The following is a 20,930-nucleotide window of genomic DNA, read 5'->3' on the forward strand; positions in this document are numbered from 1 at the left end:
TTCCTATGAAATGTTTCCAGTCTAAGACTCTGACATGAGTTGCATCATAGATGTGAAGTACGACCTGTCAAGGGAGCCAATTTGCATAACAGACCCAAACAATAGGACTGATGCCTGACTCAAAGGAATTAAAAGACTCTGCCCACTGATTGGCTGAGATGCTTCTGATGTCACAATACTGCTCAGCAGCAAATGTCTTGAAATCAAACAATATGAGCAAGCAGCCTTTCTCTTTCCCTTTGGCAACAAAACCAATACCATTGGGCTGTGAAGAAAGAAGTGCCACAACCGAAACTACTGGATCCACTGGATCCAAACTATACAGGACCTCGTGTCCCCCGAGAAAACCAACCAAGTAGTCTCCAAATCCAGCTACCTTTTTCTTTGGGATGGTTAATTATTACGAAGTCCTAGGACTGAACCAAAATGCCTCGCAAGAAGACATTAAAAGGGCCTACCGTAAGCTGGCATTAAAGTGGCACCCTGACAAGAACCCTTATAACAAGGAGGACGCAGAGAAGAAATTCAAAGCTGTAGCTGAGGCCTATGAAGTTCTGTCAGATCCTCAGAAACGCTGTCTCTATGACCGGCCTGTCAAAGAGCCAAGGTTCAGAGGGAGAGGAGCCTCTGGCACTTTCTCCCACAGCCCCTTTGATTTTGACTTTGTCTTCCGCAGCCCTGAGGAGATCTTCCGAGAGTTTTTTGGAGGAATGGACATCTTTGCACACGACTCCTGGGACAATGAATTTGACGATGATAATCGTGGAGAGGAAAACCGAAACGGGTTGCAAAGACCCTTTGGCCTCTTCTCTGGACTAGGTGCCTTTTCCAATTTTGCGTTTAATTCCCTTGGGCCCGGTGTGCACACTATGTTCTCCTGCAGGTCCTTTGGTGATGATAGTAGCGGAGCACAGAATTTCAGGTCGGTAGCGACTTCAACAGAAGTGATCAATGGGCGGAGAATCACCACTCGAAAAATTGTCGAGAACGGGCAAGAAAGGGTTGAAATTGAGGAAGATGGTCAACTGAAGTCCATAAGAGTAAATGGAAGAGAACAGTTGAAATGCTAATAATTCTCCACATGTCTGTCCAAAAAGCAATAGTCAGTCCGCTTGTACAATCTTAAAAGGACTCTTGTTCCATAAAAGCGGAAACCAACTAATAAACTCGTTCACTGAGTTCAAGACCTATGTGGTAATGACTTCTGGATTATGTGGAATAATTCTGGTGGTCAGGGTGTGATTTATTTTGATGATTCCCCAAAATGCACTGAAATAGTTCGTGTGATAGCCTCAGTATAGGGTCAATGATCTTACTGTTTAGGATGTTAACCTCTAAAATCAGTTGCTAGGGGTGAGGATCTAATTTGGACAGGTGTTTAATTAGAATATTTTTGAAGGACAGGGTCAACAGTGCATACACAGCAGTGTGGCTCTGAATAAATAAAATATGTAATTTTAAAGACAGTCATGAAAATGGTAGAAATTCTTCTGAATAAAAATGAATTTTGACGGTTTTGTAGACATAGAGAAATAAAGTTAATAATATCAAATATCAAAACAACTTCTTTATGGAGCTTTAAGTCTTCTTTTGGATTAGAACATGGAAATGATATATATTTCTAAATATAATGAAAACACACAAATGCATGCACTCACACACACACATACATGCGCACAAACACTCTTTAAAACTCTTTACCTGCTGTCAAGACAAACTATATTTTATTTTTAAAAATTGGAAAAATTATTTGATACAAAATTTATATATGCCAAATGAATTATTTGGGATGTATAATAAAAATAGCAAAAAGAAATAAATTGGAAAAATCACTAGAAGCAACTAGGATGCCCTCTGATAAGAAACAATGATGATTTGTTCAGTAAATCTTGAAACATGGACTGAGAACAGTTCAGGAGATAAAATGAAAGAACAATAATTTAAATTATGTTTAGATAACTCTCTCCCAAAGATATATATTTATCTAATATTTTCCTGATTATATGATTATATCCTTTGCTGGACTAAAATATTTAGTTGTTATTATCAGTGAGTATATTACTTTGATGGAAACATGAATCTATTAAGCTTTAACCTACCAAATATACTGTACTTTACAATGTATCTTACAGCATTGGTTTGCCATACTACCTGTATTTAAATTAGCATTATGTTAGCAAAACAGTGCTATCAAAAATTTTAAAAGTATTGTTTCTTATAATTCACAGCATTTATTGTTAATTTATACCCTGCTTTGTTATTCAAGAGCTCCTTCCATCTATTTTTCCCACAACTTAATCCCATGAGATAGGTTGGACTAAGTAAATGGTCAAAATCACCCACTGAACTTCCATAGTTTAAAGCTAGATCTCTGTAGTCTAAGGCCAAGAATTTAACCTCTACACCACAATTGCTGATAGAACTCTCTGCTTAGATTTTGCATGTGGAATGTCCATACTCAGTTCCTGGTAATAAAGTTATGAAATAGCAGAGCTGAAATGGACCTTTTCCTAGTATCTAGAGAAGCCGTGGTCCATCAGAATGGGAAGAGTTGGGAGAGACAGCATAGCACTGGTTACTTTAGCAGGGAACCCTAAAGTCATTTATTATTTTATGCTGACAATAGCTTATTGGTCTTGTTTCTACAACATGCTTAATCGGTCAGTTGGGTTTTGGAATTGTAAAGGGATCCATCCCCTCCCTCAAAGAAGCATTCATAATCAATTGGATTCAACACATCTTCTCCTGGGAACCTCAACCAACCATGGGACATGGGGATATACAGATATAGATCTGATATACAAGTGAATATCTACTTAAGACCAACAGGCTCAAATTCTTCCCATGTGTTCAACCTAGACTGTGCCTCAGTCAACTCCAAAGGGCTTATACAGCTGATATCCAACCAAGAACAGATCCAAGTGATGTAACTGATACATGCCTATAGTAATCTTTACAGTGGCCCTGCGGATATTCCTTTGTCCCCTCATTCCCCAGGAGAGACTGAATTATTGCCACTGGATAGCTATCTGTAGATGTGATAAGAGTACAAAAATAATTATGTTTTCCTACTCTTATCAACACAAGATAATCTTGAAGAAACGGTCTTACCTATGATTTTTTTTTGTTTTCTGCCAGTGGCACTTTAGCCATCTCTTCTGTTTCATCTTCCAAATTTCCTCTGAGAACCAGGAGGTATTCTGGGATGTATAAGAGAGAGTCTACCTAGGAGCAGTCTGATTCAAGACCGCTGTCACTCCCTCATTCCAGCAGTGAAGAAGGCCTCAGTTGAACCATGGATCACAGCCTCAGGAAAAACTTTGAGATTGCATGTTGTAGATTGGCCCCTTCCTATCTGCAGTTAGGAGTGGTTGCAGAGAACTCCAAGGCTAACAGAGATTATCTGGCCAAGACAAAGGTTAATCAGTCTCATAGTCAATTATCTGCAGAGTCATGACTTTGGAAGCGACCAGAGTTTCTGAATTACCTAACAACTCCATTACTTCTGCCCTGGGCTGTCACATATTTGAAAGGTAGTCACATTCCAAGAGGAATCCCCTCTCCCCATGCCAACCCAAGCCTCAGCAATGCACCAGGTCACCCCTCTCATCCACTATTAGATCATGGATATGGGAAGCCATTCAGTACCAGTGGCCAAATGATTTGACACAGAGACTGAGCATTGGAGCATGATACACTGAGTCTGCCTTTCCTAAGAGTGGCAAGTCCTATCTCCCACCTCACCCACTGCTCATTACCACTATGATGCTATTATGTATTCTACTCTTGACCCAATGCCCCAATCTTTTTCCTCCTTCCCCCCAAACCAGGGGTCCCAACTCACATTCTGATGCCACAAACAGACTACTGGTTCTTCTAGATGTTTCTGCCCCAACATATAGTGTTTCTGGTCTTGGACAGTCACCCTTATTTTCTTCATGCACAACAGCTACTCCACCCTCTACCATCCCTTATTTTCCCCCGAATAGGTAGACTAACAAAAGGAGGATCCCTATCCCCCCATCCCATTTGCAAATCTATCCAACAGACTATGAGTTACTACCACAGTATCACAATCCAAGATAAATGGAGATCTGTCTTCTGATAAGATTAAGGAAGTGGGTGGAGATAAAATCCTCCCAAATAGATAGAGTCCCAAGGGACCATCTCTTGCTGGCTGTCACAGTATGAAAAATGGTAATGGAGAATGTGAAAGAATCGGAGTGAGCTTACTTGTCCAACTTATCAAACAGAGATTACAATAAATTAGACTTTCTAAAGCAGTGGTTCTCAACCTGTGGGTCGGGACCCCATTTGAGGTCAAATGACCATTTCACGGGGGTCGCCAAACAACGCAGTCTGCCATTTTTTTCCCCTTTTTCCTTAGCTGTGCTACTCCCTTTTACTGTGCTACTCTCTTGAATAGAGTCTCATTCTATTGGCTTTCCAAAGCCAATAGGAATTGTCCAGGCTGTCTCTGCCCTGCTGAGCCTGCCAAAAGTCCCATTCTGCAAACGGTGCTGCACCAATTGAGTAGTCCTCGACTTACGACCGGTTGAGTAGTCCTCGACTTACGACCGGTCGGGGGTCGCGGCATTAAAAAGGTTGAGAACCACTGTTCTAAAGAGTGAATGAGAGGAGTGACGTCTCTGTGGATGATGATCTTGTGGCTCATTTAAAATATTGGTTTTGTGTGTAAAAAAAAATGAAAGAAACATGGAAGGAAGAAAACCCACTATTGGAATTCCACCTAAATGAGGAATTGAAGAAGCCATTTCTTCAGCTTTATGGTAATACCAGCTTCATCAGGCTGTTTCATTAACTGTATCCCTTCCAACACAATACAGCTGAAAAAGAGAATTGGAAGCAATGCCATGAACCAACTTCACTGATTATGTTGAAAGACCATGTGTCTTTATGTCTTCTTGAACTATTTCTTATCCAATTGTTATGATTAATTCCTTTAAGAGTTAATGTCTGAGTTGGCTTGTTTTTTCTCTTCTCTCCCCCTCCCATATCCCAGTTTTCTTTTGTACTATGTCTTTCATTTTGCATAAGGTGTTTTGAGACTTTTTTGGGGGGGGGGCTGGCAATTCAATAAAAAGGCTCTATGTATAGCTTCTTTTTTTTAAAAAAAGGAAAGGCACTGGTGCTGAAATGGTCATAGAAATAATGATTTAATATAAATATACAGGGGATCCCTTTGGAATGAAATGAATTTACTTGCTCAATTTCAGAAAGGAATCCAAAGAGTATAAAATTTGCAGAGGCTGGCAGTTAAATGAATAGGATTTAGACAACCTCTTTTGTAAGCAAAAGCTATTGACTTTGGGTTCCCTTTAATCAGGAGAACATAACAAAAGGTGATATAAATGTTGTAGACTTAGGGCTGGATGTGGTACTTTGAGTACCAAGGCTTAGGTTTGCTATAGCTATTCAAGATCCCCAAGTCCTCCAGCCATTTCTTCTCTCACTCTTCAGTGGGTTGGCCTTATATTTGATAGGAATTATGGAGAAAAAGACTTGTTGTCCACGTGCATCGCTTTTTCCAGTCTGACAAGATTGCTTGGATGCCTAGTCAATTGCAGGTAGATGTAAATATGGAAGGAACTTCCAGTAGGCTACTTCCCTAATTCTTGCTCTTCCCAACTTATGGGGTTGAGAAAGTGTCCATTAGTTGGGCAGCAAGGAGTGAGATGCTTTAATATATAGGTGTACAATTCAAGCTTTCTTATGATTCTCACCTATTGCCAATTTTCCTCTACTTTACTTTGTAGTTCAATTCCAATGTAGGGGGGGGGGAATCCAATAAGCTCATGTTCTCAGGATTAAAAGTACATTTTGAAAATTCCTGCCTGTTCACAATATCCTAAATTGGCTGCTTCAGGCCACAGCTTCTCCCTATTCAATGTCAGGACCATCCTGACTTGGAAAAAAACACTGTGCCTTCAGTTCAGAATGCAGTGGCCTCCATAATGCACATACAAAGACAGTTCAGCTCAAATGCATTTATCCTCCGTGCTAGTAGTTTGCCCAGACATGATTTCATTAACAGCCTGATGGTACTTTATGGAGCACTTGGCCTGCAAAAAAACAAAGCAGAGCAGAAATACTTAAAAGCATTTGGAATTACTTCATAAAAAAACAAAATCACAGTATTAACCAACTGACCTTTGCTCAGTGCAGACCTGCTAATTTTAGCAATTACAGCCAACAACTTGAACATATCAAGTGGGCAACTGTTTAACAATAATGACATCTGCTTGGAAAATCCAATTAGGTCTAAACATCTTTAAATCCCCACTAGGGGATACCTGCTTTCTTTTTGCTACTGTTATTTTCTGCCTAATAGGATTTTAGACTCCCAGCCTGCTGTATAGTGCAGGCACAGTGGCCATCTCTCCCAGGAGTGCCAATGGCATGGCTGCGATCATATTAACCAACAAGCAAGAGTCTCTCCTTGGACAGTGATGGAAGCAGTTTGATTTTTTTGATGGTCTAATCTGATAGAGTAGTGCATTAGGCAGATCCCTTCACTCCTACATTTCCCCTGCCCCATCTTAACTCAAATGTTTTGTAGTATAAAAGCAAATGGTCAGGTTTGGGAATTCCCTAAGGCTTTGATCTCAAGGGCAGTGGAGAGTTATTGCTGATCTTGCCTTGTTGCAAGAGGATTTGGTGTGCGTGTGCTTTGCTTCATGCCGTCCTGGCCTGAATATCAAGTAAGAAATGTCAGTTGACAGAAACTGTATTGAGATCATGCTGATGTCAGGAACATTGGAATTATCTTATATATTAGACTACAGGCACATTGGCTCCCACTTCAGCGTGAAGAAGCACCACTTTGCTCTGAGTTTTATGATCCTTTGAATTTTAAGCCGGGGTATTTTAGATGCTGTAAAATACAGCTACCCCAAAATTGGCAGACAATCTGTTTTTGTGATTTTCTCTGTGGGATCAGTTGCATCCAGTGCTACCAGTTTAAAGTATAACATTTAAATCTTCAAAATCCCAATTACAAGGGCTATTTGAAGAGTCATCTTCACTTGTCCCTCATACCAACCATCACACACTCTCAAGAATGCAGACTTCTCCCTTGTCCATCTCTGAGAACCATCAGATGAATGGATAAGCAGGAGATGTTTTCCCTTCTACACCGATCTGGAATACTTCTCCATCTTTTCCCATGCCATCTATTTTTGAGGATGTTGTCAAATCGTGTGTATGGTAGTTGTTATAGGCTTTGATTTGTTTATTATGAGGGAGACTGTACCCCAACAGTTCTGGAGGCAACAGGTTCAGGAAGTCAAAGATATTTTACAAGAAACCAAAATTCAAATGACAAGCATCTGAGTAGCCATATCCTGGCAGCAGAACAATAATTGCTTCATTTAAGTATTGCAAAGAGGACATCATTTAGCAACTTTATTGTTTAAAAAAGAAAGCTTCTAGCAGCCTGAGATCAAGAGACCAATCAGAGGTTGGTGCTTTACAGGTAACTTGTGCAGATCCTGATATGGCAAGTTAGTGGGGGCCAATATACTGTGTAGTCCAGAGGTAGTAGTCAGCATGGCTGATTCAGGAATTCTGGGAGTTGAAGTCCACAAGTCGTAAAGTAGCCATGGTTCCCTATCCCTGGTGTAGTCTATGGGATTGTTAATGTTATCAGTGAGACATCTATATATTTAGGAGTGCTAAATAATGATAATTTTGGTCACTATAGTTTAGCCTTTTTCAATCTTTTTATCTCAGAGAAATCCTTGAAATAATTTTCAAGCTCAGAGCACCCTGATATAAAAATTATTTCATCTATTGTTCATGGTATGTTAGCATGATAGATTAACTGAGTCACAGCATGTAAAAACTCCAATCACTGCAGGGACTAGTATTGCATAGGACATGAAGTTCAAAAAATGAGTTCCATTGTTTTTTTCATCACGATCTTTCAGGAAACTTGTAACAATCTCTTGGAGCCACTAATGATGAAGGCAATTTGGTGGTAGATAAGGAATTCAAGGTGGGTTGGACTTACTGTAGATCTCTTGTGGGCATGAAGAAATTCAAGTTTGATGAAGTACTTTACTCCTCCCTCAGGCTCAGCCTGGTCCTCTCCTACAAGATGCAATGTGGTCTGTTCTCTTGCACTTGAAGCACATCAAACTCCAGTCGTTACACTCAGTATAGCTCTGCATGCAGTGCTCCTAATTCAGATGGGATATGAGTTACAGCAGTAAAGAATAAAGAAGGCTTTGCTTTGGGTGGAGGATACAGTTCACAAGCATTTTTCCCAATCTATGCCCTCCTTCACAAATAATGGCTACATGTTCAGTTCTTTTAAGCATAACTGGCCACTAAGGACCATTTGATTTTTAGGTTATTTTATTCATTCCTGCTAGTATGGGTGATCTGACTACTCTAAATTATCTCTGCCTTTCCTTATGTTGTTTGGATGCATACCTTGAATTCGTAGACTGGTTACAAGTCTGGATATCATCATCAAGCTATAGTTACATTATCCAAAATGTACAATATTGCCATCATGAAGATGGTAACAAATTTGGTAGGTGCGCTTTATGAAAATACAGCAGCATCTGTGTTGTGTTTGCATTGCGCCCGTGTGTGTGTGTGTTTGTGTGTGTATGTGTGTTTCTCTATGTGCAAACATGCAGGAATGCAGGCAAGATGACAATCATGACATCACAATTGAAGCCCTACACTTTTGTATGTGAGTGTGATGTTGAACATGTGCAAAAGATGCTGGGATCTGATCATAACGACTGTCTTGACTCCTTTGGACACCTGGTTTAAATGGCCAGATTGGCCTAGGCATAGGTGAATTTTCATTACAGTATATGTAACACAACCATACAGCCATTTTTGTACATATGGTTATGATAATGAGTGCTAGCTAAATATGTAATATGCAATGTAATCTTTAGTTCTACCTTCCTTGAACACAGAATGTTCGATACACACAATATGCAGCTTTAGTCTCTGAAGACATAACATATTCTTGACGTACGTGCAGTTTGTTTACGCGCACAAAAAGACTCCATGTAATTTTATTACATTAAATGATTTCACTGATCAAAGATTGAATGGAAAATGGACAGCAATGATTGTGATAAATATTGAATAATTAATTCTATAAAAACGTGGTGGTTGCTCAAAAATGTAGAATTGTTTTGAGGTTTTAGGGAAACGTTTGGCCCCACGAATGCATTTCCTTATAGCAGTGGTTTTTGAACCAGGGGGTAATTTGGGCATATCTTAAGGGGGTCATAGAGCTATTTTTAATTGTTTGTTTGTGAGTGAAAAATCCAGTTTGGAAATGCTGTTGCTGAGATGCATGTGTAAAACAAGAGTTTGGTGTTGTTGGTTTCTTTCTCTTTTCTTTTGATAGGGGCAATGACATTATTTAGGATGGGGAAAAGGGATACAGGCAGTTCTTGACTTATGCCCATAATGGAGCCTGGAAATTTGATCGTAAGTCATGATGGTCATTAATCAAGGAATCCATGTGATAGATCAGATTTTATACTTTTTTTGCAGCTGTCATTAAGCGAATACTTCAGGCATAAAGCAAACACCATTGGTTGTTAAGCAAGTTGATACATTCCTACGGGTAGGTTTGTTGGATTTTTTTTTTTTTTTTTTTGGCTAGGAACCCAGCTGAAAAAGCCAGTTTCAGCAAACAAAATGTTGTGAATCGTGTCACATGAATGCAGAATGCTGCAACTGGTTATAAAGGCAAACAAACCAGTTGCCAAGTGTCCAAAATCAGTCATGGGACCATGGTGGTATATGTGTGTGTGTGTGTGTGTTGCCATCAGAACTCCAGAGAACTGGTTGGTAAGTACATTTTGGTACTTTTGGTACTTGTGGGGGGGGGGAGTATATGTCATAACTTCAAATGGTTATCAAGTGAGGACTTTCTGTATTTGAGTCAAACAATTTAAGAAACATGGTCATGAGTTGGAAAGCCAATGTCAGGTGATTTCTTTTTGAAACAAGCTGTATTACAACCCCGACAGATTCCCAGAGTGCATCTTTGCAATGTAATGAGTAACATAGATCAGCGTTCCCCAACCTTTCCCGATTGGTGGCCCAGTGGGAGGGGAGGGGAAAAGAGGATGGTATTGTGTGAGAGGCAGGTGCACACACCAGCCCACCATTCATGAGGCCTGGTTGCGAATAAGACATGGCTCGATTGTGGGCCGTGGCCTATAGGTTGGGGACTCCTGACGTAGATTATGAGTTTATATTACCCAGAAAACTGTGGTTTTGATTCTGCTGTTTGCTAATCTAATTCAATTTTCTTTACATTTCCTAATCTGGTGAAAGTTAATACGTTATTCACTATTGATTTCACTTACCTACTGTTTCCTAACTATAGTTTTAAGTTTTAAAACGATCAATTTAATCACTGTTCAGCAGAACTGAGTAAGCTCAAATAAAATGAAATGTTTAAGCTGAAACATTTTTCTATGGATTTCAATACAAACAACTCTTTATTGGATTGTGATCCAAGTGTATTCAAGATTTATTTATTTTAACCCATTATAGTAATAAAGACCTAATTTAACTTAATTTAATTTAATTTACCTATGGTATTTATATAAGGATAAACTCTCATCTACTGAAGAATCTATTGAAGGAACCAATAAGAGTGATTTGTATCTTTGAAAGCTCTTGAATTAGTAGTGTGTGTGTGTGTGTGTGAGAGAGAGTGTGTATGTGTGTGTAACAGTGCAATAACAGTGAAATATGTGTTGTTGGCCAGTTGGGAGCAAGTATATATCCACTGGCAGGACTCTTGCAGAAACAGAAATTTCGCAAACCACAATTAAAACGTACATATGCAATATCCTAGAAAAAAAATCATTTTTTAAAAAAATAGGAGATTGTCAGGAAAAAAGGATGAAACAATTTAAGGCAGGGGTGTCAAACTTGCAACGTCAAATGACGTGTCACGACGTATCACAACTTTTTTTGCCATTGCCAGCAATGGGATGGGTGCAGTTTTGCTATGATGCATCTGGCCCATGGTAGTACAGCCGTGGTGGCACAATGGTTAGAACACAGTATTGCAGGCTAACTCTGCTAACTGCCAGGAGTTTGATCCTGACTGACTCAGGGTTGACTCAGCCATCCATCCTTCTGAGGTGGGTAAAATGAGGACCCAGATTGGTGGGGGCAATATACTGACTCTGTAAACTGCTTAGAGAGAGCTGTAAAACACTATGCAGCAGTCTATAAATCAAAATGCTATTGCTATTGCTATCAGATCTGTCCTAATTCCCAGTTTGCATTAATATAGTTTGACCCTGTTCTTTCTTCAAGGAATTCAAACACCACAGAAATTGAACAGATCCAGATTTCAATATGCCACATCTAAATAACAAAAATACAGTCGGCCACTAGTTGACAGCAAAGAGTTAGTGTTTTATTGTCTAAGTGCTACTATTTAAAGATCTGTCTTCTGTAACCAGATTTGGTAGGCCTAAGATAGATACCAATGGGTTGATGGAAACAGACAGTTTTGATCCTCACAGCAATTCAACAAGGTAGATTGGGGGGGGGGGAGATTGCAGAGAAGATGAGGGGGGGGGAGATTGCAGAGAAGATGACTCAATGAGTCATGAACGTGTGGGGATTTTAACCCAGAACCCTTAGGTTCCAATATAGCCTTTGTCAACTAGTGCTCTACAAGGTTATTGAACTGTAGCCATGTGGTTCCTTCCTCAAAGGGTGTGTCAAGATGAAAAGTCCAAGATCATGTGGTGCAATGTATAGAATACATTATGAATTCTTTCCTGTCATCAGGCCTTCCACCAATAAACAACTGTATGAGAATGGTACATCCCGTGGTCGCTTGGATGTGCCCCAGTAACATTTTCCTTCGCTTATCCAAATGGCTAAGGTCAACCTTTTCTCCTCAATCTTATTTGAACTATAGGCTTACACTAAAGCTTTTCAGATGTTCCATTTTCATCCCTCTGCTGTCTGTTCATAACTAAAAATGGACTTATCAGACCGCCTTACATGTAATCCTGTTTACCCAGAAGTACATTGCACTGTGTTCAGTTGGACCTAATCCCAAGTAAATGCATTTAGGATTACGGCCTCCGGTTTGCTCCCAGATAACTAAATACTTAATTTTTGGACTCTTGAGAAATCTGACGTTCTTTTACCTGTTCTGGACTTATTTGAAAGAGTTTGTCCCATTAAAGGCAACCAACCTAGGTTTATATATTAGCATCCTGCCCGTCCAGCTAGCCAGTCATGCTTTCAGATTAACCCTCCTGGCATGTCTCTCAACTGCATTCAGACTGACATAATGACAATAGTAACAGCGTTAAACAGAAGCTGGATGAGCCCAGGAAAACCCAGGTGACTCAGTTCTAAATGACATCAGACAAACACAACTGCAAAAACAAGGGAGAAGTGAGAAGCCCATGTACGGTGATAACATATTTTTAATCTTATTTTTTTTTTTAATTTTATTATCCTGTCTCTTGTGGTTCTTTCAGCTTCCAGAATGAACAGGGAAAGGGGTTTATTGCTTGAGTTAAAAAAAACACGAATTTGCATTACATGCTGGCTCCTGCTGCAGTACTTCAGTCTTGTTTCTCTCTGGTCCCCTCTCCAGAACAACTGATCCTATCGCAGCCTGATTTAATTTCAAAGACGGATTGTGATTTGGCGGGGGGGGGGGGGGAGAGGAAAAAGAGCCAAGCTAATCAAAAGTCACCATCTGCTGCGTTGCCATGGGGATATTCCTCCCCAATAAATGTGCTCTTTGCCAAAATCACAGATAACAGTATTGGAGAGGGTGGGAGGTGGGGGGGGGGGCAGAGAGAAATAAAAGAAAGAAGTTCCAGCACTGGGGGGGGGGGGGGAAATTGGGAAAAAGAAACCAGGAGGGAAAAGACAGGCAGCCATCAACAGAAGCAGGGAAAATCATCTGGAGAAGAAGCTATTATGAAACAGAAAGCAAGGCTAGAGATGCTGAGAAGCAACAGAGGATGGAGAGATGAGAGATGAAGAGACTTAGAAAGGAAACCATAGAAGAAGATGGTAGAAAGGCAGCCAAAGTTGGGAAGGGGAAAAAAAAAAAAGGATCTCCTTGATCAGATGTCAGAAGGAAGAATAAATGATTTCATTCAGATAAAACACTCTAATCTTGTGGGAGGTACAGAAGAAAAGTAATGATGCTTCCGCTTCTGAAATGCATTATGCTAAAACCAAATATGATTCCTGCATCAATGAGAGGATGGAGATGGTTGCAGTAACAAGTGTGGATATTTCCAAAATGCATTGTAAAATAATTGTACTTACTGAGGAAATATTTATCTGGAAATCCTATGATGGGTGGTTGTTCTGGACTTGAAGACTACTCAGCAGAAGAAGAAGTCCCTAAGTGCCTGGGACATCAGATCATAAAGCCCAAACAGTGTTTGTCAGGAACGTCAAAATACAGTAGGTGTGCAGGATTGCTTTTGCGATACAGTTTTGCACACTTAAAAATAATATCAAGTTATGTTCAATTGGATGTGATAATGTAGAATTATAGATAAGCCAAAACACGGGATCCAAAAGAATATTATTTATTACTCATATACCATTTTCTCAAGAAGTAGGCCAAGGTTATTATCAACCTTTCACAAAGTTTGAAACTAACTTAAGTTAGATTTCATTTCTGCCAACCCTAACACAGAGAGAATACTACCATCAGTGCTCCCTCCTCCTCCTCTCCTCCTCCTTCTCCTTCTCTTTCTCCTCCCCCACCCAATCAATCTTGACTTATGGTGGCAACATGAAGAAGTCCCTGCAGTTTTCTGGGCAAAATTTTGGAAGTGGTTTTCCCTTGCCTTCTTCTTAAAGCTGAGAGACAGTGACTGGTCCAAGGTCACCTAGCTTGCTTTTTGACTAAGGAGGGACTAGAACTCCTGGTCTCCCAGTTTCTAACTTGGTGCCTTAATTATTACATCATTCTCTCCTTCTAGCCGATTAAGAAGACAATGGAGAGAACAGAACCCACGGGGTAACAAAATCCTCTCAACTATGTACAAAAGGCAACTAAAATACATTGTTAGCACTGCATCCACCACATCCATTTTGTTGTCTGATGGTTTGCCGAAATAATTTGAGTTTTGCTATGATGGATAGCTATGCAAAGAAAGGCCTATTTTAGAAATGAAAACTGAAGCATTATAATCCTCCTAAGCCATTCTAGCCACTTTGCCCCCATCCCTGAGTTGCATTGAAAAACTCCTGTGTTTGTGAATGTAAAATGAGAGCACACTGACAAACTAGATCAAAATTTATTATGGTCACTGACTATAAATCCAAGATAAGAAATAAAAACTGATACATAACAAAGCAGTAAACATTATTCTTATTGTATATAAGCACATCGATGATTTTGCAATCAGATAGAGGCATCAGCAGCAAACCATAATTTCATCAAAATAACAAAACGTAGGCTGTGAAATCATGACACAAATACATAAGAGTAAGGTATGTAACACAACACTGCAGTACATGTTTCGCTACTGCACATGCAAGTAGATGTTTTCTCATGTTGCTGTTACTAGTGACTGCATGTGACTGCAGTAATTGAATGAGACCACCACTTTTAACATATTTTATAAGAAATGATACTAAATCGTTTTCCGGATAAAGAACAAAGAGAGTTCAGTAGCTGGCTTGAATGCAGGAGCCAGAAAATGGGATGAAGTAAGGATTCCCACCAGTCAGGAAATGAAGCCATCATATCTGCAGAATCTCAGCAATCTAAAAGAAAATGCCAGTTTTGCTACTTTTTCAATTAAAGCAGAGTGGAGTAAGAAATAAATCAATTCAGCCACTAGAACAGGTGAAATCATGGGATTGGTAAAATCCAGAACCAATCCCAAAGTAGTACAAAACATTTCTATGGAAGTGTCTTAGTTGCACGTGAACAAACCACAAGGTTCACAGTAAAAACTTTAATGTAAAAGTTTATAAATAGAAAACAGTAAATTCTTGAACAGTAAATACCAGCTGTTCAAAAATGAAAGCAACTACTTAATGAACTTCATAAGCAAGTAGGACAAGTGAATAGGGAAAAGGCAGGATTGATGACTTTCAATGTGAAACAACACTTCTTGACTAGCTTTACATAATCTTGCAGACCAATCAGTCACACAGGTTTATAAGCATTTAAATTGAAGACAGTGGCTTCTTCATTTTAAATGGTGCTCATCAAACCTTCATTTTAAATGGTGCTCATCAAATCTACACAGGAATTCTGGGCTACAAGTAGTCCTAGATCAGGGGTAGGCAACCTTGGTTCTTTTATGACTCCTGGACTTCAACTCCCAGAATTCCTGAGCCAGCCAAGCTGGCTCAGGAATTCTGGGAGTTGAAGTACAGGAGTCATAAAAGAGCCAAGGTTGCCTACCCCTGCCCTAGACATACTCCCACAATCGAGTCCAACATTTCCATTGCTAAGCAAGACAGTTGTTAGGTGTGTTTTGCCACATTTTATGACCTTTCTTGCCACAACTGTTAAGTGAATCACTGCAGCCGTAAAGTTAGTAACACGGTTCTTAAGTGAATCTGAGTTCCTCATTGACTTTGCTTGTTACAAGGTCGCAAAAGATGATCACATGACCCCGGGACACTGCAGCTGTCATAAATACATGCCAGTTGCCAAGCATCCAAATTTTAATCACGTGACCATGAGGATGCTGCAATGGTTGTAAGGGTGAAAAACGGTCCTAAGTCACTTTCTTCAATGCCATTGTAACTTTGAATGGTCCCTAAATGAATGCTTGTACTATTAAATAGATTTTTATTCCTAAGGATTGTGTCTCTCTTGTGACCAAATACTTCAGTACTCCTCCACCTTCTCTTATAATATGGCCTTGGTTCTTCTGGACTGGATGGTTGAATCAGAGAGTTTGGATTAGATTCTTGGGTAAAGATCCAAGGTTATTCAGCAGAGGCAGTTCAGGGATATATGGTCTTAAGTCACATTGGCCAAGGATGCACCCTCCAGCCAATGCAAAGATTTGCATTTTGGGATGATTCGAAAAGAAAGGGGGTATAGGCGACCCCGAAGTTTGAATGGCCTAGGCCAGTCCCTGATTGACTTCAGCTTAGCCCTGCCAGTTGGAATTGATTTTGGTGCAAGCTCAGTGCTAGGGCCTGGGTCACAGGACTCTATGTGGTTGTTTGGCCTCCTGAAGAATGCTTCTCAAATCAGGTTATGTCACCCGATCGTCTTGGTTGTGATACCCTTATTCACCCATGCTGTTAAATTTCAAACAACAACTGAAACTATATAATCTCTTCAACAGGATAGGTATAGGCAACGTGATATCAGAATATCTGCAACTCATCAAAAAGCTGTCTACAGCCACCCCACCCCTCTTCCAAATCAAGATTGTGTAATAAGAATTGAGAGACCTGATGCCTAAATCCTTGGGTAAGCTTACACCTGGCATTTGAACATTTGACAGCCTTTCCCTAGGATTGTGCTGTTCTTTAATTCATGCTTCTAGTGTCAGAATTTTCTGCCCTGAACTGTTCAGAGAGACCGAGTGGTATATAAAAGTAGTAATAATAGTAATAGTAGCAAATAATATATTGATTTTCACTTCTGCCTGGGCAAGATTTCAGTGGCTGCTACCTAACCCAGAAGCAATCTTTTGAAAAATGTCACGATAGAACCAAGCTTGAAAATGTAACTTACTTTATTCAATGCTATTACTAAATTCAAAGTTGCCAACATCCTGTCTTTTGGTATGAGCATCTATGCATTCCTTATATTTCCTAATGGCTGGGAGCTACACCGGACAATGTGGGTAGGGCACTGCATAAGCTTCTTTCTACTGTGACATCCACTTGCTGCAGCCAGCCTGGCTTCCTTCTGCCATGACGTCCCCCATCCTGACCTAGCAAGTCACTAATTCTGACCCAGCAGCTGCATTTTGTAAAAAGTAAATCAATAGTACCTGTGCCAGTTGGAAGCCTCTAGACAATGTTATCTCTTTGCTTTGCTTCTGGCATGATGACGGAAAATGCCAATTATATACACGTGGGATTATGTTTTTAAATAGCCATAGATCACTGGCTTAATTGTTACCAGACAACCTATTGTTTTTCCTGTATCTGCACTTGTAAGAATTTTTGGTCAAAGTCTGTGATTGCAGGTCTGAAGGGTAACTGAATTGCAAGGTGTGCTTTCAAAATACAGGAATTAGATTTATACAGTTCTTGTTGCTGTTAGTGATAGAGAATGCTTTTCTTTTTCTTTTTAGGTTTTCTGATTAGTAGCTGGTTTTGTAATATCAACAAAGCATGATTTTTTCCCAAAAGATTCCCATCCTCCCAGGGAGAAAAAGGCAAATTGAAGATCTAGGAAAATATTGGAATTTGTAGTGCGGTCTTGGGTTCTGCTCCTTGCTTTCACCTCAAGCAAATTAAGGAAAACAGAGTTGTCTTAAACTGGATTTAAAAAACATAACTAGCCAGAATTTTGGAAGAGAAAGCAAGCTTACTCTTAGCAATGAGAAGGAGGACCCCCCCAATTCAGCAAGGTCAACTTATCACATTGTGAACCAAGTCATATAACCAATCAATAAATCAGAATAGAGCTAGAAGGGACCTTGGACGTCTTTTAGTCCAACCCCTGTTCAAGCAGCAGACCCTATACCATTTCAGATAAGTGACTGTCCAGTCTCTTCTTAAAAACCTTCAGTGATAAAGCACCTATAGCTTCTGATGGCAAGTGTTCCACTGGTTAATTTGTCCTCAGTGTTAGGAAGTTTCTCCTTAATTCCAGGTTGCTTCTCTCTTTGATTAATTTCCATCCAGTGTTTCTTGTCCTGCCCTCTAGTGCTTTGGAAAATAAGTTAACCCCTCCTCTTTGTGGCAATTTCTTAAATACTGGAATGCTGCTATCGTTGATCCCCCTAGTTCTTCTTTTCTCTAGACAAGCCAAACCCAAATCCTGCAACCCTTCTTCATACGTTTTAGTCTCCAGGCCTTTAATCATCTCAGTTGCTCTTCTTTGCACTTTTTCCAAAGTCTCAACAGCTTTTTTGTAATGTGGTGACCAAAACTGGATGCAATATTCCTGGTGTGGTCTTACTAAGTCTTTGTAAAACGGGACTGATACTTCATGTGATCTTAATTCTATGTCTTTGTTTACACAATCAATGATTGTATTAGCTTATTTGGCTGCTGTACACAGTGCTGGCTCATATTTAAGTGATCGTCCACTAGGACTCCAAGGTCCCTCTGATTTCCAGTTAGAGAAGTCCCTATCCTAAGACTATATCTGCATCATTCCTAAATACAGACAGTCATTCCTCCCTTATAGTGGCCAAATGTCTTACTTTACAAAGCCCTACATTTAAAGACTTCAGAGCTTTCTTACTTGAAAGTATCTATCCTTCAGCCAAGCCTGTCTGATCTCAAAAACTAAGCAACTGCAAACAGGCAACTAAGCAACAATTGGTTAGTCCCTGGATGGGAGTCTACCAGGAACCCTAGAGCTGTAGACCTGACTTGGAAGGGGTAAAAAAAATATCCCCAAAGAATATGACTTCTATAGTATTAATCAGAAAATAACTTGATTCAAAGACCATTTTCCCTTTTTTATCTTTGTTTGAAGGACTGTCCAGCAAGTTTTGTTTGCAATTTCTTGACAAGAAGGTATGCTATGCACATTTAATTGGAGAGAAAACCCATTAGATTTAGCAGGAGTTAAATCCAAGTCCACATGCAGTGAATGACATATGTCTCTTCCATTTGTGAACTATACAAGTTCCCAACATTATATCATTACTATTGGTGCATAAACTGAAATATTAAGTAAACATTGTTCAGTATAAAGTCAAAGGCGAGAAGATACAGGAGACAATGATAATGACTTAAACATAATAAAAGAAAAAGAGAGGGAGATTTATTTGTCAAAGCTTTTCTCCTTTCAACTACCTTCTCATTTCTTTTTTGAAATTAGCAAATTATGCTTATCAAAGGAAAGAAGGTAAAGAAAAATCTGAAAGGCAGTGGGGGAAAGCTTTATTAATACAGTGGCATGAAAAGCTGTTGAGCCCCTTAGAAATGTACATGGCCAATTATCAAAAAATATAAGAGATGCAGAAAGAAAGGTCTGTCTAATAAGCATGAATCGTGGGCCGTTTAGAACATCAGTGTTAAAGCATTAGAGTTAAATGGAAAAGTAAAAAGGGGCTGATGGTTTTAACTATTTCACAGGAGGACAAGAGGTTGATACTGATAAGACAAGCAGCATAGTGAAGTTAATTATCTACGGCCCATGGTGCACAAAGCTGTTTGAGCTGGTGATTAATAGAGATAAACCATTCAAACACCACATTTCTAAGGTGAATGAAGATGGCAGAGGAACTGCAGCTGCAGCATATTAACTACGTTGACAGCAGCGGGCTCCAAGTGCCTTAGAAAGGCCTCCTTCACAGTGATCACTTCCAATTGGGATCCTTTTCCTCCTGCCCCATCTGAAGAAAGATTTAGGAAGAGAGGGAGGAGATAGGCTAGGTCAGTGATGGTGAACCTTTTAGAGACTGAGTGCCCAAAAATCGCCCTGCCCCTGGCCCACACCCACTCCGTGCCCGCTCCACCTCTCCTGCCCCTGCTCCGCCTCCACCCCACCCACCACCTCCATGGCTCGCCACAGCATATTGCCCAGGCAACCCTGCAGTGCCATGGCAGCCACGCCCTCCGCCTGCGTCCCGCAGCATCATCACGCAACGGGGTGCAAGGGCAGAGTCTTGTCCTTGCTGCCCGGTTGCCATGTCCTTGGCTGCGCTGCTCTGAGCAGGCTGTGCCTGGGGGCAACTCTTCTCCAGGGGAACTGCTGGTGAGGGGGCTGTGGGGGGAGGCAGGGCTGGGGCGATGGCACACATGCCCACAGAGAGGGCTTTGAGTGCCGCCTCTGGCACGCGTGTCATAGGTTCACCACCATTGGGTTAGATCCCTCTGAATGCAAACTGGTGCTTGCTGAATTTTTGCAAGCAAAAATGCAACATGGCAGCTTACTTTATGCCGTTTACTTTTCTTCTGAATAGCACACTAGCAGCATACAGTTCAGGTTTACAAATAGCCAAAGAGTTGGCCAAGTGTGTGGTAAAAAAGGCTTTTAGGTGCATTTGTTGCTATCATTGTTATCATATTGTCTCTTCATCCAATGAATATGACAGTCTTTAGACCATGCATTTTCTGATAATTTGAGTTCTAACCTAGAATCATGGGGAGCATCAGCACAGTTTGTAGAAAAAAACAAGAAAGTGCAGTTAGTGGTATCAAGTTCAGTAAACTGAAAACTTCCAAATATTTGGTGAATCTATTATTATGGTTGATCACATAGTCAGTCAGATGCTTAGAATGGATTAGGCATTTTTGCCCACCCATCGAGTCCTTCCCAAAGACCAGGAATAGGCAGATGTTGTTGTTGGATAGTGTTAAAAGATCTCATTGCAGAATGCAACCTGTTCCAAGTAAAGCTGCATTTTGCAATTGACTGGTGGTGAATTTATCACTGCTGATGGTGTTCAAGTGGTACACCAGATGTTTTGGGATTGCATCCAAGGCATCTATTACTATTGGTATTATATTTGCTTTTTTTGCCACAGCTATTCCACTTCTATTTGCAGGTCATTGTATTTTGTAATTGTCTCTAGATCCTTCTCTTCTCTTCTCTTCTCTTCTCTTCTCTTCTCTTCTCTTCTCTTCTCTTCTCTTCTCTTCTCTTCTGTTGTCTCCAGGTACTGCCACATCCACTATCCAGAGTTTGTCATTGACAATTGTTACATCTGGGATGTAAAGTTTCAGGTTTTCTCAGTTTGAATTCTAAAGTCCCAGAACACTTTAGTTTCGTCATTTTCTATTATTTT

At 40.1% G+C, this 20,930-nt stretch overlaps 1 protein-coding gene across 1 annotated transcript; it reads left to right on the forward strand.

Moving 5' to 3' along the window:
* Window positions 1–206: 206 nt before the first annotated feature.
* Window positions 207–1,186, forward strand: DNAJB8 (DnaJ heat shock protein family (Hsp40) member B8). Its single transcript, XM_039357388.1, has one exon. The coding sequence runs from the start codon at window positions 390–392 to the stop codon at window positions 1,068–1,070; it is 681 nt and encodes a 226-aa protein (XP_039213322.1). The 5' UTR covers window positions 207–389; the 3' UTR covers window positions 1,071–1,186.
* The last annotated feature ends 19,744 nt before the right edge of the window (window positions 1,187–20,930 follow it).

This window comes from Crotalus tigris, unplaced genomic scaffold (genome assembly GCF_016545835.1).
Source record: "Crotalus tigris isolate CLP2741 ecotype Arizona unplaced genomic scaffold, ASM1654583v1 scf7180000018916.1150873, whole genome shotgun sequence".
Classification (NCBI taxonomy): domain Eukaryota; kingdom Metazoa; phylum Chordata; class Lepidosauria; order Squamata; family Viperidae; genus Crotalus; species Crotalus tigris.